The 16,463-nt window shown below is 39.5% G+C and overlaps 1 protein-coding gene across 4 annotated transcripts in view; it reads right to left on the bottom strand.

Annotated features, from left to right (window-relative positions):
* LOC133488506 (neuropilin-1a-like) overlaps nucleotides 1-16,463 on the bottom strand; it is an 82,984-nt gene that overhangs the window by 3,713 nt on the left and 62,808 nt on the right. For 3 of the 4 annotated variants that reach the window (XM_061796439.1, XM_061796441.1, XM_061796442.1), the window contains 6 exons: nucleotides 12,847-13,002; nucleotides 10,619-10,663; nucleotides 5,471-5,611; nucleotides 3,897-4,195; nucleotides 1,610-1,706; nucleotides 1,489-1,533 (listed from right to left, as the gene is read on the bottom strand). In XM_061796439.1, the coding sequence (XP_061652423.1) occupies nucleotides 1,489-1,533; nucleotides 1,610-1,706; nucleotides 3,897-4,195; nucleotides 5,471-5,611; nucleotides 10,619-10,663; nucleotides 12,847-13,002 (783 nt within the window). The remainder of the gene's footprint in view (nucleotides 1-1,488; nucleotides 1,534-1,609; nucleotides 1,707-3,896; nucleotides 4,196-5,470; nucleotides 5,612-10,618; nucleotides 10,664-12,846; nucleotides 13,003-16,463) is intronic. The other variant, XM_061796440.1, reaches the window with a different exon arrangement.

Here is a 16,463-nt window from a genome sequence, read left to right as displayed (position 1 = left end):
CAGTAATATTCGTCATTCTTCGCAGAGGACAAAGAACATTAAGTCAACCGGGCAATCGGGAATTTCGGGACAACTCCCGAATGGCCGGCCCTGTCCAGGCTTACCTAGCCAAGTGTCTTTTTTTTTTTGGAAGATGATAATGCTTATATAATTTACAATACACACAGCTTTTAACAAAACATAATTACAGGCGACTATTCAACAACTACAAGAGGATTTATAGGGTAGCCCTATGTCAACAAAGCCGGTCACGAGCACCGTGCACACCAAGCCCGGGCCGGCTGGAGTACCTGTATAGACTATAGCTATGTGTTTATGATTCGTGACTTCGTCGGACCCTTGCCATTGTGCTGCGTGGGGTGCGACCAACAATTGTTGTTAAGCAGCAGACAAGCCTTAAGCGGGTCATTTCCATCCCCCTAGGCCCACACCAGACGTTAACCAAAATGTGCAAAGCTGACAGATCTTTTCAGTGGAGGACAGATCCAGCAGCAAGACTACTGGTGGGCACAGTGGGAAAATGGCAAAATATTACACCTAGCAGACCATGCATTTGTTATGCAAATGATTTGGGATACAAAATTGTTAAATACTTTAGTTCTTATGCATTGCAAGCATCATTGATTCTTGTTGTTGCTCACCATCAGAAAATGATCAAGTCTCTGTGACCTGACTTTGTGATTTACACTTTAAGCAATGAAGGGATACTTACATATTATTTGATATGTAAACAAATGAGCGGGATTACTCTGATATAAGAAAACATAAACCTTCCACCAGGGTGTGCGTCTGTGTGTGTGATTTATGACATTTTGTTACAAGGATAGCCTTTGTGGATTAAGAACATAACTCTTGTTATGATTATTATTGTTATTATTATTATTAGCAGGATCAGGGGTGAAGGTCACTAGCAGAGGGGTTATTGAGTGACCCCATGGTTGCAGTGAGGAAGTGGTGCTGGTCTTGGAGAACGAGGAGGAAGATGTGGTGCTCTTATTGGGGGTGAAGGAAGAGAATGGGGCGGCACGGTGGACCGACTGGTTAGAGCGTCTGCCTCACAGTTCTGAGGACCGGGGTTCAATCCCCGGCCCCGCTTGTGTGGAGTTTGCATGTTCTCCCAGTGCCATGTGTGGGTTTTCTCCGGGCACTCCGGTTTCCTCCCACATCCCAAACTCTAAATTGCCCGTAGGTGTGAATGTCAGTGCGAATGGTTGTTTGTTTGTATGTGCCCTGTGATTGGCTGGCAACCAGTTCAGGGTGTACCCCGCCTCCTGCCCGATGACAGCTGGGATAGGCTCCAGCACGCCCGCGACCCTAGTGAGGAGAAGCGGCTCAGAAAATGGATGGATGGATGTTATCACATTTTATGCAGTAGTAATGTTGATGATCTATACCCAAATAGATGCCCTCTCCATCTGCAGTGGAGTAAATAAAGCAACCTCTACTGGTATAAATACATAATTACATAAATAAGAGGTATGAACATACGTAGGATGATGATTTGTGTGGGCGGAGATGGAGGAACCTGTGGATCTTAAGAAGGAAAACCAGGTGTTAGGAACAGGACAAAAATAAAAATGCCGTTTAAAATGGCGGTTGTAGTCCAAACCTTTGCAGTGGTCGGTGTTGAGAGCGTCTAAAATGCGGATGTCGTCCACGGCCATGTGTCCTGTGCTAAGTCTGTCCGCAACACCCTCCACAACCACCTGAAAACATAATATTTTCGTCAAATATGTCCAGCGAGAAATATAAAAGTGGGATTTCAGACAGTCCCTCAATGCAACACCAGACTAAGACCTGATACTCACATAAGGATTTTTCAAATCTTAAAAGATTGTTTATCTGTGACAGACCCAGGATATTAAGATAAAAAAAAATCGGGCATTGAACAGTTTTAGTCATCCTGTGTACAGTGTGGTCTGATAATCTCAACACAATACCTCACACATAAAAGATTCTGTACCACCACCCAGCTGGAATCCAGTCAGCAAAGACAGAAATCTGGAGTGATCAAACGTGATCTAACAAAAACGAAGAAGAAGAAACACAGCAACAACCCAAGTAACACAAGACGCAACACTGAAGATGACGTGATGATTTGGGACTATTTTTTCCAGAAAAATCCTGCACTGAAAAAACTTGACGCAGACATTAAATAAGCACTCTCGGGCCTCTCACAGCTCCACCACCTGGTCCTCCATTTCTAAGGTCCAGTGGACCTTGCGTGTCGGGTGTGTGAACCGTGTTATTTTACTCGCCTGCTTTTATTTTGAAGGCTTAATTTACACGCAACTGGCGATGTTGCGCCAATATTTCCAGACATTTTCTGAAGGGACTGGAGGCGAGAATAGTCGTAGAATAGTGATGTTCTCAAAAAAAACAACTGTCTTTGGAAAATACTTCTTGCCTTCTGGCAAACCCACTTTTACACACACAAAAAAACCCAACATCAGCTAGGACATGTTTGTTTGTTTTTATTTACGGCCGCTTCCTTGTTCCTGAGTCAGGTCGCTTCGTGATTGGCTATATTCCATTTCACGTCACAATTCGCGACATCATGACTTGGGAGTCGTCAACATTCTCCACACACATGAAGATTTTTTATCATAAATATTGAATGTAAGATTACTGGTACCGGCCTTGACCTGTTTTGGACCTTTTTATGGGGACAAATTTACTCTTAACACATCTCAGATTATTTTACAAGACATAAGACAGTCTGGTGTTTTTCGTCTATGGTCGGGAAGGGGACAAAACAGCCCGGTTGTCTTTATGTGTGTACTGGGCATGAGATAGATAATTTAACAACACTTGTTTTGTTTGAAGCAGATAGTAAAAACTATCATTTCAGTCAGGGATCGAAGGCAACACCACAAGGAGATACTAAATAGAAACATTTATTGATTGGAATAATCGCTCAGTTGTTGAGTTGTTGTGCGAGGAAAGTTATAATTTCAGACTGTCACCAAAGGCACCACTAGACTTAGCCAGATGGAAACAGTTGAGGACACTGGGAACAATCACCCACTTGTTGTGTGAGGGAAAACTGTGTTTCTTCTTTTCCTTTCGGCTTGTCCCGTTAGGGGTCGCCACAGCGCGTCATCCTTTTCCATGAGAGCCTATCTCCTGCATCCTCCTCTCGAACACCAACTGCCATCATGTCTTCCCTCACGACATCCATCAACCTTCTCTTTGGTCTTCCTCTAGCTCTCTTGCCTGGCAGCTCCATCCTCATCATCCTTCTACCAATATACTCACTCTCTCTCCTCTGGACGTGTCCAAACCATTGAAGTCTGCTCTCTCTAACTTTGTCTCCAAAACATCGAACCTTGGCTGTCCCTCTGATGAGCTCATTTCTAATTTTATCCAACCTGGTCACTCCGAGAGCGAACCTCAACATCTTCATTTCCGCCACCTCCAGCTCTGCTTCCTGTTTTCTCTTCAGTGCCACTGTCTCTAATCCATACATCATGGCTGGCCTCACCACTGTTTTATAAACTTTGCCCTTCATCCTAGCAGAGACTCTTCTGTCACATAACACACCTGACACCTTCCTCCAGGTGTGTTATGTGACACACCTGTTTGTTTGTTTGTTACACTGTTATTGAATGTAACACCAAAATTAGAAGATAAAGAGATTATTTAACAGTACATTTAAGGACATTTAGAACTTAGAACAATCACCCAGTTGTGTAACGAAAACACTGATTTTAGAATGCACCTGAAGGCAACACCTGACTTAAAAATATGTTAGGACATTTGGAGCAATTACACTGTTTTTACAAGAAAAGAAACAAAAGATTTTAGACTTTCCCTGTAAGCGACAACAGGCTGACAGATAGACAGACGGATGGAGGGACTGACCAACCAATAGATAGATAGATATTTTGACTTACTCTGTAAGGTTGACTGGATCTCGGTAGTAAAACTCGTCCTTCTCTCCATCGCGTCCCCTGGTGTCCACTAATTGTCCACAGGATGTTCCCCCTCCCTTCCCCCAGCTCCTGTTCCTCTTCCTGTCTGATGTGGAGCACCCCAGGGTGCTGGCCCAGCATGTGGTACCAGAAGGACAAGCACAGGTCGGCGTGGGGCGCCGTCACTGGCAGACTGGACAGCCTGGCCACCTTCTCCACATACTCCTCACTTCTTAATGGCGAGTCAGTCAGATGCATAAGGATGAAGTTTCCTGCGTGGCCTACAGGGGGAAGCAGAGGACAACAAGACTCAGGAGACAGCGAGGGAATGTTGAGCAAAGTATTCGGACACCAAAGACAGTGACAAAATGTGGACAAAAGTATTGGAATACCTGTAAGGAAGTGAAAAGGGTGAAATCTGAAGTTTACACACAAGTACTAGGACATATATATGAAGCTAAAATGTTGACAAAGATATTAGGACACCTGAAGGAAGTGAGGAACATCTACAAAGAGTGAAAATTGTGGACATAACTATTGGGACACCAACACAAAGTTAAAAAGAGAAAATATGGCATTTACCTAGAGAAAATGAAAAGTGAAAAAAAATGGACAAAAGTACTGGGACACCTTCAAGGAAATGAAAAAGTGAAAAAAAAGTGAAGAAAATGTGGACAAATGTATTATGACAACAAATTGAAAAAAAGTGAAATTTGTTGGACAGAAGTACTGGGACATCTACAGGAAGTGAGAAAAATGAAGAAAATGTGGACAAATGTTTTGAGTCACCGACAGAAAGTAAATAAGTGAAGAAAATGTGGATAAATGTTTTGGGACACCAAGAGGAAGTGAAAAACTCAAGAAAATGAAGACAAAAGTACCAGGACAACAAACTAAAGAAATTTGAAAAATGAAGTTTGTTGGAAAAAACGTATTGGGATACCTACAGAAAGTGAAAAAGGGACAATAATATGGACTATAGTTTTGTGCTACCTACAGGGAGTGAAAAAGGGACAAAAATATGGATAAATGTTTTGGAACACCTACTCGAAGTGAAAGAATGAAGAAAACTTGGACATAGATGGGTATTAGGAGAACAAATGGAAGAAAAATGGAGTTAGTGGGACAAAGGTTTTGTGACACCAACAGGAAGTGATAAAAGTGAAGAAAAATTGGACAACAGTATGAGGACAAAAAATTTAATGTGGAGTGAGTTGAACAAAGGTATTGGGACACCTACGAGAAGTGAATTAGGGATGAAAATGTGGACAACTACTGGAAGTGAAAAAGTTAAAATGTGGACTTTGACAAAAGTATTGGGACACCAACAGAATGTTACTAGCAAAGAAAATGTGGACAAAACTTTCAAGTTTGAATTGTATGACTGTTTACAGCAGAAGTCAGGATTAAATATTTCTTCCTGTTGATTTACTGTAAGGATTTATCAGCAGCAGTTTGCTTCTCTCAAGTTTTGTTTTAAAACATTTCCAGGTTTTTCCTCAGAGAGCCAAAACCGACAACCCCAACGACAACAATGCCGAGCACACGTGTGTTACCCGTGCGGTCCAGCGTGGGCGCTCTGCGTGCGGCTGGAGCGCCTGCGCCAGTCTGGATGAGCCACTCGGCACCCGAGCCCGCTTCCGTGGTCCAACCACAGAAGGAGGTGAAGTCGAAGTTACAGGCGAACCACAAGTAGTCTGCACACCACAAGAACAACAAGTGGTTACAACATGGAAGTTGACACAGAGTAGCTCGGGGAAATGTTTAGCTTGATGAATACGAAGGCTCAAGGACACACACAATGCTCACTGGACACTTCATTAGTTACACTAGCTGCGTCAAATATATAGCACTTAACTATAGCATATTACTCGACTGACAATTGGGAAATCCTAAACAAAATCATAACATGTTCCACTCCACTTCTGGAGGTGACGGTAATTACAGCAAGCTTTGTTCACTATAATGCCATCTGCTGGATGTTGTGGGTCACTATCCATTTGACTACAATACCAGCGTATAAATTAAAAAAAAAAAATAGATCATATTCAGAGAAGTGTAATTATTATTTTTTTTCCAACAAGGAAGTCCTATTTTTTTAACATTTTGTTTATGGAAAGACATGATTTGAATATTTGTATTTTAAAAATTATTTTCAAGAAAAAAGAAAAAAACACCAGGACAATTTTATCTCTTTAGAAAAATATGTTTTTTTTTAAAGTTGTATTTTCCTTGAAAAAGGTTTTATTATCCTTTTGAAAAAGTTGCGTTTTTAAAAGTTTATCTTTCTTAGGAAAACAGCCTTATTAGTTATTTATTTATTTATTGAAAAAGAAAATCCCAAAAATTTGGGAAGTTTTATTTTTCATAAGAAAATATTTTGGGGGAAAATAAAAGTTGAGTTTAACAAAAAAATGAATTTAAGTTTAGTTAAAGTTGTTTTTTTTCCATTGGAAAAAGTTAAAAAGAAATTCTTGAAATAAAGGCGTTTTTTTCCCCCAAGTTCCAGTCTTCTGAAGAAAAAAAGTTAATTTTTTTGAAAAAAGCTATTTTTTAGTGTATCGTATACATATATTTTTAGGAACATGCTCTTTTGGGGCAAAAACATTTCTAAAAAGAAGCGTTTTTTTGTCGACTAATAGATAAAAAAAAATTCTGACAAATATCAAAATCTTTTTTTAACCCAGTAAAAAATATGACAAAAGTTGAAATTCAATGAGACAGTCATATTTAAACAAAATTCCACAGCCATACAAGACATGCATCAGTCTGAGCGAACCAAGCAGCTGCCATATTGCCATTTTATATTAATGCATATATATATATATATATATATATATATATATATACATACATACATACACACACACACACACACACACACACACACACAGACAGGAGCAGACGTTTTCCGTGTTTGCAGTTGTGATAGGAAAGGTCTGCTTGTAACATCAATATTCCACAGCTAGTCGCAATGTACAGATACAGAGGGGAGGAGGGGGAGGGAAAGACAGGCTCAGGGCAGTGTTGCAGCAAACTAAATTCTTCTGCAGATGCAAAGCGGAGAGGAGAGCACAGACAACTACCAAAGGAAGATGACATGGACATACCTTAGGGCTTTGAATGAGGGCCTACTTAATGTTTTGCATTGGATTGTTTTACATTTATGTCATTATGACTTCACTACTGCGTTAGCGGACGTAAACAATAAATTCCCACTTATGTACAAATTCATTTGTGTTATGTCCAACATAAAGCAAAGCAAACAGGATGCATTCGTTCCCATTTGAAAGGTCTTTTGTTTGTTAATAGGATGCAGAGATGAGTTGTGCTCGTCGTGGCTCTCTTCCAGAGAGGTTGGGCTTGCTCTAATTGACACCCAGGAGGCTTTCATCCAGCTCTTAAGAAAAAAAACCCTCAAAGCTTTTCTCATGTCTTTTCCATTTCCCCCCCTCTTTTTTGGTTTGAGCTTTAAATGTCCCAAAAGAAAAAAGCCAGTTTTGAACTCAGGGTCGCTCCGTGTCCCCAAGGACTTCCTGCATTTTCTGTTTGCCTGGTTGCGTCATTTGTATCCCACTGGGACAGTTTGAACGTTGTATGTTTAGAACCAAGTACTTCACCCCACAACATGGACCTGTAAAATGTTATCATCTCATTAGAGTTTTACTCATTTGTGGCTTTTTTCCTCTTTTATGTTTTTTTTTTGTTATTATTATTTTTTTTAGTGAAGGGGTTGATACATGGTTGTGTTCAAACCACCCATTCAGGACATTTTTATATCTTTTTTTTGTTCTTTTTTTCTTGAAAAAACCCATCTTTCTTATTGTAAAATCCTGACTTCTGACCTTTCTTCGAGAAATATAACTTAATTCCCCTTGAAAAAAAAATATTTTTCTAATTATTAAAAAAACTTTCACTCATATTTTTTCCTCAAAATTATTATTATTATTCTCATGAGATTGCGACTACCCCCCCAAATCACGGACTGATGAAAGTGTAATTCACGACCATTTTTTGTTTTGAATATGTTTTTCTTCACAAATATCTTTATTCTTGAAAAACAAATGTTTTTCACTCCAAAACATTTATTGTTATTTTTCTTGATTTTTGTAATTTGTAATTTTTTCACAATAAATTTTTTAAACTTCTATGTTTAATATTCTATAAAATTTCTTCAAATTTTTTTTCACCAACCTTTTTTTTCAAATACTCTTTCTTGACCTTTTTCTAAATACACAGTTTAAAAAATACAACTTTGAAAAAATGATAATAGAAAAGAAAGGTTATTTTTAATAGATTCTGACTACCCCCCATGTCAAGGGATTGGCACAAGTTAATTTGACCACCACATACAACCTTTTAACATTTTTAAAAGAAAATGTCTTAACTCTAGAACAAGAAATTATTGCAATGAGTTCCTCTCAAGTGGCACGGTGAACAACTGGTTAGAGTGTCTGCCTCACAGTTCTGAGGACCGGGGTTCAATCCCCGGGCCCGCCTGTGTGGAGTTTGCATGTTCTCCCCGTGCCTGCGTGCGTTTTCTCCGGGCACTCCGGTTTCCTCCCACATCCCAAAAACATGCATGGTAGGTTAATTGACGACTCTAAATCGCCCGTAGGTGTGAATGTGAGTGCAATTGGTTGTTTGTTTGTATGTGCCCTGCGATTGGCTGGCAACCAGTTCAGGGTGTACCCCGCCTCCTGCCCGATGATAGCTGGGTGAGGCTCCAGCACGCCCGTGACCCTAGTGAGGAGAAGCAGCTCAGAAAATGGATGGATGGATGGAGTTCGTCTCAAAAAATTTGAATAAAAGAATGTTTTCTCGAAAAAGTTAAAAAAAAAATCTTATTTCCACAAAAAAGTCTAAAAAAATGTAGTTTTGACTTTTTCCTAAATTATTCTTCCTTCTTTTTCTTTCTTTCTATAACCTGACTACCTCTACGTATATTTTTTGTTAATGAAGACAGGCCTACTCGCATGTTATATGAACAGTGGCAATATGGCCGCATGCCTGTGCCTGTCCTTTCTCTAACCCATGAAAGCTGATGCCTGAAAGTGAATAAACTTGACTCCCAGGTGTAAACTTTCACTCCAGATGGACTCATTGCAAGAAGTTGAACTTTCCTGGTGTGACAGCAGATGGTCACAACATTGAGATGCTCTTTGCTTTCAGTGATGAAGATGACATCATCGACTACATTGATAAAGTCTCACATATATTCTTAATGCATGGGTGGACAAAGTATACGCCCGCTCCGTCCTTAAATCCGCCCCACCGAGAGAGTCCTGTAATATTTATTCCATTCATTCAGTCATTCTTATTTTTAGCAATTGTTCATAAATAATTGGCTAACTAATTTATTGTAAATAAAAAATATATTTAAATTGTTTTTATATATACATTTAACTTAATTATTTTAGAAAAAAACAATAAATTAATTTATTGTATACAAAAACATACACAGTAAAGTTGGCAATTTTACATATAAATATACCTTTTTCCATTTTAAAATTTATTTCAGGAAATCCATCCATCCATTCATTTTCTGAGCCGCTTCTCCTCACTAGGGTCGCGGGCGTGCTGGAGCCAATCCCAGCTGTCATCGGGCAGGAGGCGGGGAACACCCTGAACTGGTTGCCAGCCAATCACAGGGCACATAGAAACAAACAACCATTCGACCTCACAGTCATGCCTACGGGCAATTTAGAGTCTTCAATAAAATGAATTATAAATGTTATTTATAATTCATAAAAACATTCGTGGTATGTTTTTATGAAAAAACACACACCATGCATGTTTTTGGGATGTGGGAGGAAACCGGAGTGCCCGGAGAAAACCCACGCAGGCACGGGGAGAACATGCAAACTCCACACAGGCGGGGCCGGGGATTGAACCCGGGTCCTCAGAACTGTGAGGCTGACGCTCTAACCAGTCCTCCACCGTGCCGCCTATTTCATGAAATAACTGGCTAATTTATTAATTGTAAATAAAATAGATATTAAAAAAAATACATTTAAACATTTTTAAATTCATTTTAGGAAATATTTGTTAATTAATTCTACATAAAATAAATAGTAAAATAAATAATTTCACATAAATTATTATACTTATTTATTTTAAATATGTCTTTTAATTTTATTATTTAAGTATAATTTATTTTCAGATTTAAACTTTATTTTTAAAATGATACAAAAATATTTCTTTTATAATACTTATCTATTTATTTTGTATTTCTTTTACTTATTTTTTGTATTGTTGATGAATCCATCCATCCATTTTCTGTACTGCTTCTCCTCACCAGGGTCGCGAGCGTGCTGCAGCCTATCCCAGCTATCTTCGGGCGAGAGGACACACAGGAGAGTACACCCTGAACTGGTCGCCAGCCAATCGCAGGGCACATAGAAACAAACAACCATTCGCACTCACATTCACACCTACGGGCAATTTAGAGTCTTCAATAAACCTACCACGAATGTTTTTATGAATTATAAATAACATTTAAAAATCAGAAATAATATTTTTTTAATTCTTAAAATAAAATGTTATATATTTACATACATATTTATATTTTACAACTTTTTTGTTTTACCTGGCCAGTTTGTCCTTTGAACATTAAAAGACATGAAAAATATGCCTAACCCTGCTTTTAATGAAAAAATTGTTATGTCCAAACATCAAGATGAAGGAGGAGGCAGGAAGCTGACCTGGTATGAAGTCCACCACGGGGTCAGCAGGTGTGATGCCTCCTGCTGCACGCACAAGAAAGCGTAGAGATCAGTGGATTAGGGTTACACCCCCGTGCACACATCAACGCCTCATCTGTTTGCTTGACTTGCAGTTTTTCAATTCCAACGTGCAACTTTTTAAAATACATGGATTTTTGTTAAAGTAGATATACATACAGTATATCAATCATACTCTCTCAACATTCATCTATTTTTAAGAATAAAAAAAGATGTTTTTGCTGAAAAATTTCTCTTCAAAAAACATGATTTTTTTTCTTTGAAAAAATGTTTTCTCTTGAAAAAAACATTAGTTTCTTAAAAAAATTGCAATGTTTTCAAAACAAAGAAATCTAATACAAACATTTAAAAAATAAATATAGAGCTTTTATCTATCTATCCATCTATCTATCTATCTATCTATCTATCTATTGGGCTTTCTATCTATCTATCCATCTATCTATCTATCTATCTATCTATCTATTGGGCTTTCTATCTATCTATTGGGCTTTACACGATCAGATTTTTGGGGCCGATCACCGATCAGTGAGTTTAAAAAACCGATAACTGATCACAAGATGGAGCAATTTAAATTACCTGTTGATTTACTGTATATACTTGTGTACTTAATTGCTAAAAAAATATATATTTACAATAAATCATGTATATTTGTTGCTCTATTTATGCCAGTGAGGCATAGTGACAGAACAAATGAATGGTCTTCTATTAGATGGCAGGAAGTAAATACAGTAATTAATGTATAAACCTTTTGTGACATTTTTGTTTGTTGGTGTGCCGTGATATTTTTCAATTGTAAAATATGTTCCTTGGCTCCATAAAGGTTGGAAATCACTCCTCTAGTCAGATCGTGTATTCTAAACAGTCAGGTCAAACCAACATTACAACATAACATAAATAATGAGTGCTAACTTACTGTAATTAAATTACTTTATTGTAATTAACTTACTTCACCCACAGCGAAACCTTAGAGCATGATTCGATAGAACCGCAGCATGTGTACGTACAACGGTTAGTGCTACCAATAGCTTGCTAGGCTACATAACGTTTTATTGCCTGCTTGCAAGCCGTATCATATTAAAAGTATGGGAACATGCCTCAAGCAAGTTTCAAACAAACATCATCTCATCTCCTGAGCACCGGTGACCACCAACAGACGGTATTCCCCATTTTGTTCTTATAAAACAGTCGGCTGATCCACTCGTGTTGTCGTCGCGACTGTAACTAGTGTATCCGGTCGCATTGGAGTTGACAAGATAATGCCGAATGATCGTAAAAAACGGGATGCGGTGGTATCGGAATACAAGATTTTATTGCAGTAGTCTGACATAGTGCAATCATGAAAGAGCAAATTTGTCTTGTAGTCTGATCCACGCATTACGTGTTGTCTGTCTCAGACGTGTTGTCTGCTCCACATTTTTTTTTTAATTTTTTTTTTATATAACGTCATTGGCCGTCAGATATTTATAGTACTACGTCAAAAGACACGTGACAAGACTAAAAATAAACTAGCTTTTGGATTCAACTATACTGTGGACGGTGGCGACGCGGAGTAAATGACGTCATTGATCGGATCGGCGAATTATGTCATTAAAGCCGATCAGCCGATCAGCATAAAATGCTAATTATCGGCCGATACCGATCACACTGATAAAATAGGTGTAAAGTCTCATATATATATATATATATATATATATATATATATATATATATATGAGACTTTACATATATATATATATATGTACAAAATATGACTTTTTATCTCCTCAAAAGTTTCCAAAATTAAAAGAGAAGAATTTAAAAAAACAATAAAAAAAACAACTTTCTTTCCCCAAAATTATCAATGAAGAAATTCTGGGAAAAAAATTTAGTTTTTTTCGCTCATAAATATAATAAAAAAATCTAAAATAATTGAAAGATGACAGCAAAAAATCTACAAAAACTACTATTAGAACTTAAAAAATATATATTTTTTTACATTTTTTATCCCATTTTTATTTACAAAGAAAAAAAATATAGCTTTCTGGAAAAAATATTTGTATACTCTTTTCCTAAACCAAAAAAATGTCTATTTGTCTATCATGAGCTTAAAACAATTTTAATTGAAAAAAACCAACAACAAAGGATTCAGTATAACGACAATTGGTGGCTTGGGTGTCACCAGCCAATAACTTTCCATTGAAAAAGTTTACCTGTCGCTGACGTGTAGTCTTTGGGAGTGTCTGTGTCGGTGTTGGTGGACGGCGTGGTGACGGGCACCGTTTGGGGCGACGTGGTAGTCGCTCCAAACGTGGTGGAGGGAAGCATAGTGGCGAGTGGTGTGGTGGGCAAGGCCGTGGTTGTGATGTCTGAAGAGAGAGAAAAAAAAGTCACACAAAACTGAGCTTGCTAAAATAATTCACCTGAAGAAGCTCTGCTAATATGACAAAAACTTGAAGAAGCATATAAAAAAGTGCATTTCCTAGCACTTAATCGCTGTTCATTCAACACTTGATGTTCATTCAACGCTTCACAGAGAAAAAAAGAGTCTCCCTGTTCTCACACCGACATTTCAATTTAAGTCGTGCTTGTCTTAATTTAATCCTCCACAGCACACCTCCATCTCACTCCAATGTTCTTCCTTTAATTACATGCAAATCAACAGTTTTTCTTTTTCTTCCAGCCAGCGTATGCTAATGCAAGTACAATTCGCTTCATTTCCATTCACACACATTACAAGAATACCAAGGATTATTGGGAGAAAAATGAAGGTATATTGGACAAGAATGTAGTCATAATTTTAGCAGAATTTGTTGTTGTTGTTTTTTCTATCAGAATATTACAATAAAATAAATTGGATTTTCTTTGACAAAAACACATTTATCTTGTAGAAAAGTAAATTCTTTAAAAAAAATGCAGTATAAATGTCAAGAAAAAATTTAAATTATGTCGTATGTTTTCCCCAAAAAGACAGAATATTATAAAAAAATACTTGTAAAACAAAAAGTTAAAAAAAGTAATGAGTCAAGAAAAAAAGTTGTAATCTCACAAGAACAATGTTTTCTTTCCAAGAAAAATTCATATCATGATAGGTTGAGAAACACTGACCTACATCACATGACCAAACACAGAAAACAGGTTCTCAGACTCTCTGTGTATGCAGCAAGTTGCTGAAATGATAGTTTGAACCTGAACTTGCTAGAATGTTGTTTAACCAATTATGTCACCAACTGCAACATACACAGGGAATCTGCTAACAACAAACTTGCAGACTACTTATGTATGCTTCCAGGGTTTTCAGGTCATATATACAACCATCGCAGGGAAATTAACGTCACACCTACCCCCTCACATGACCATCACGGCGGTAGTTGTGACGCTAATTTCGTTCGCCAGCAGAGGGTGATATTGCCAAAAATGGTGGCGCCCTGAGTTTGCTGGAGATTGATGAATTATTCTGTTTAATTCTTTTTCAACAAACACAGTATTAACCAGAATACCGTGTTTAGATTAGTGGTGGCCCATATGTATTATTGCCCACCAATAATAATAATAATAATAATAATATACTTTCAACCTGACCTCATTCTCAGATGACGTCTCCAGTGATTAATTCATTTCCAGTTCAGGGGCGTTTTGTGAGGCCGTAAATCATTGTAGATTTATATATTCAAACGCTTAATAATTGCCTTGTTTTTTGCTGTTCAAACTTGGTTACTCTCTGCTATAGTGTGGTTCGAGCCAGACCTATGTGACATCATGCTTTTTCGTCTTTTCCTATCCACTCCTCGGCCTCCCATCGTGATAATGTAAATTATACGTGTAAGAGGCATGGTGAGAAGTGTAGTTTATTCGCTGCCATGGAGGCGATGATTAGTGACTTTTACGAACTTTTGCCTCCGCAGCTTGGCAGTCTGGTGGGGGGGTTAATAAAACAGCATGCACCAAGCAACTTTTTTCTTCTCTTTTTTTTAAATTTTAATTTTCTTTTTTTACAATATAGTGCTTATTTCATCAAATTCATTTATGAAATTTTCGTCATTGTGGCCGGACACAGTGCCGTACTGACTGGTATTGTTGGACATTGGATTGTTTTTCCCCCAAATATCCAGAACAATGGGTGTTATGCCCATAATGAGTCAGCGTTCAGTCATTTCCGTAACAAAATATGGACGTTCCGTAACATTTGGCAGCTCTGCGTCATATAAAGATTAACATTTATCGTGATAAGCTACTGTCAATGGCTTTTTACTTGTTTTCATCATTCATTTGCGAACGTGATAATGCCAAAATGAAATTTCCTGAACATTAACGCAGCTGTGTGGCATGGCCAAGGAAAAGTCTTAAATTTTGAAAATCAACACCGGAGCTGTGGCCGTAAGATGGTCGGTGCCTGTTGTGGCGGCAATCCCCGAACCCGTTGGTGGACACCAACGGTGAGGGATGCCGTGAAGCTGAAGAAGGAGTCCTATCAGGCTTTTTTGGCCGGTGGGACTCCTGAGGCAGCTGATGGGTAGCGGCTGGCCAAGGGGAATGCAGCTTTGGTGGTCGCTGAAGCAAAAACTCGGGTATGGGAGGAGTTCGGTGAGGCCATGGAGAAAGACTTCTGGACGGCTTCAAGGAAATTCTGGTCCACCATCCGGCGTCTCAGGAGATGAAAGCGGTGCACCACCAACACTGTGTATAGTGGGGATTGGGCGCTGCTGACCTCGACTTGGGACGTTGTGAGTCGGTGGGGAGAATACTTCAAAGACCTCCTCAATTCCACCGACACGCCTTCCCATGAGGAAGCAGAGTGTGGGTTCTCTGAGGCGGGCTCTCCTATCTCTGGGTTTGAGGTCACCGAGGTAGTTAAAAAGCTCCTCGGTGGCAGGGTGGATGAGATTGGCCTGGATTTCCTAAAGGCTCTGGACGTTGTGGGGCTGTCCTGGTTGACACGCCTCTGCAATATCGCGTGGACATTGGGGACAGTGCCTCTGGATTGGCAGACTGGGGTGGTGGTCCCCCCTTTTTAAGAAGGGGGACCGGAGGGTGTGTTCCAACTACAGGGGGATCACACTCCTCAGCCTCCCTTGTAAGGTCTATTCAAGGGTGCTGGAGTGGAGGGTCCATCGGGAAGTCGAATCTCGGATTCAGGAGGAACAGTGTGGTTTTCGTCCTGGCCGTGGAACAGTGGACCAGCTCTACACCCTCGGCAGGGTCCTCGAGGGTGCACGGGAGTTCGCCCAACCAGTCTACATGTGTTTTGTGGACTTGGATAAGGCGTTCGACCGTGTCCCTGTGCTTTGGGAGTATGGGGTACCGAACCCCCTGATACGGGCTGTTCGGTCGCTGTAAGAGTCAGAGTTTGGTCCGCTTATCCGGCAGTAAGTCAGACTCGTTCCCGGTGAGGGTTGGACTCTGCCAAGGCTGCCCTTTGTCACCGATTCTGTTCATAACTTTTATGGACAGAATATCAAGGCGCAGCCGAGGCGTGTGGGGGTCCGGTTTGGTGGCCTCAGTATTGCATCGCTGCTTTTTGCAGATGATGTGGTTCTGTTGGCTTCATCAAGTCGTGACCTCCAACTCTCACTGGAGCAGTTCGCAGCCGAGTGTGAAGCGGCTGGAATGAGAATCAGCACCTCCAAATCAGAGACCATGGTCCTCAGTTGGAAAAGGGTGGCGTGCCCTCTCCAGGTTGAGGATGAGATCCTGCCCCAAGTGGAGGAGTTCAAGTATCTTGGGATCTTGTTCACGAGTGAGGGAAGAATAGAACAGGAGATCGACAGGTGGATCGGTGCAGCGTCTGCAGTGATGCGGACTTTGTATCGGCCCGTTGTGGTAAAGAAGG

This window comes from Phyllopteryx taeniolatus, chromosome 14 (assembly GCF_024500385.1).
Source record: "Phyllopteryx taeniolatus isolate TA_2022b chromosome 14, UOR_Ptae_1.2, whole genome shotgun sequence".
In the NCBI taxonomy this organism is placed as follows: domain Eukaryota; kingdom Metazoa; phylum Chordata; class Actinopteri; order Syngnathiformes; family Syngnathidae; genus Phyllopteryx; species Phyllopteryx taeniolatus.
Note: the sequence above shows the minus strand (reverse complement) of the source record. Positions and strands in the feature narration are given on the sequence as shown.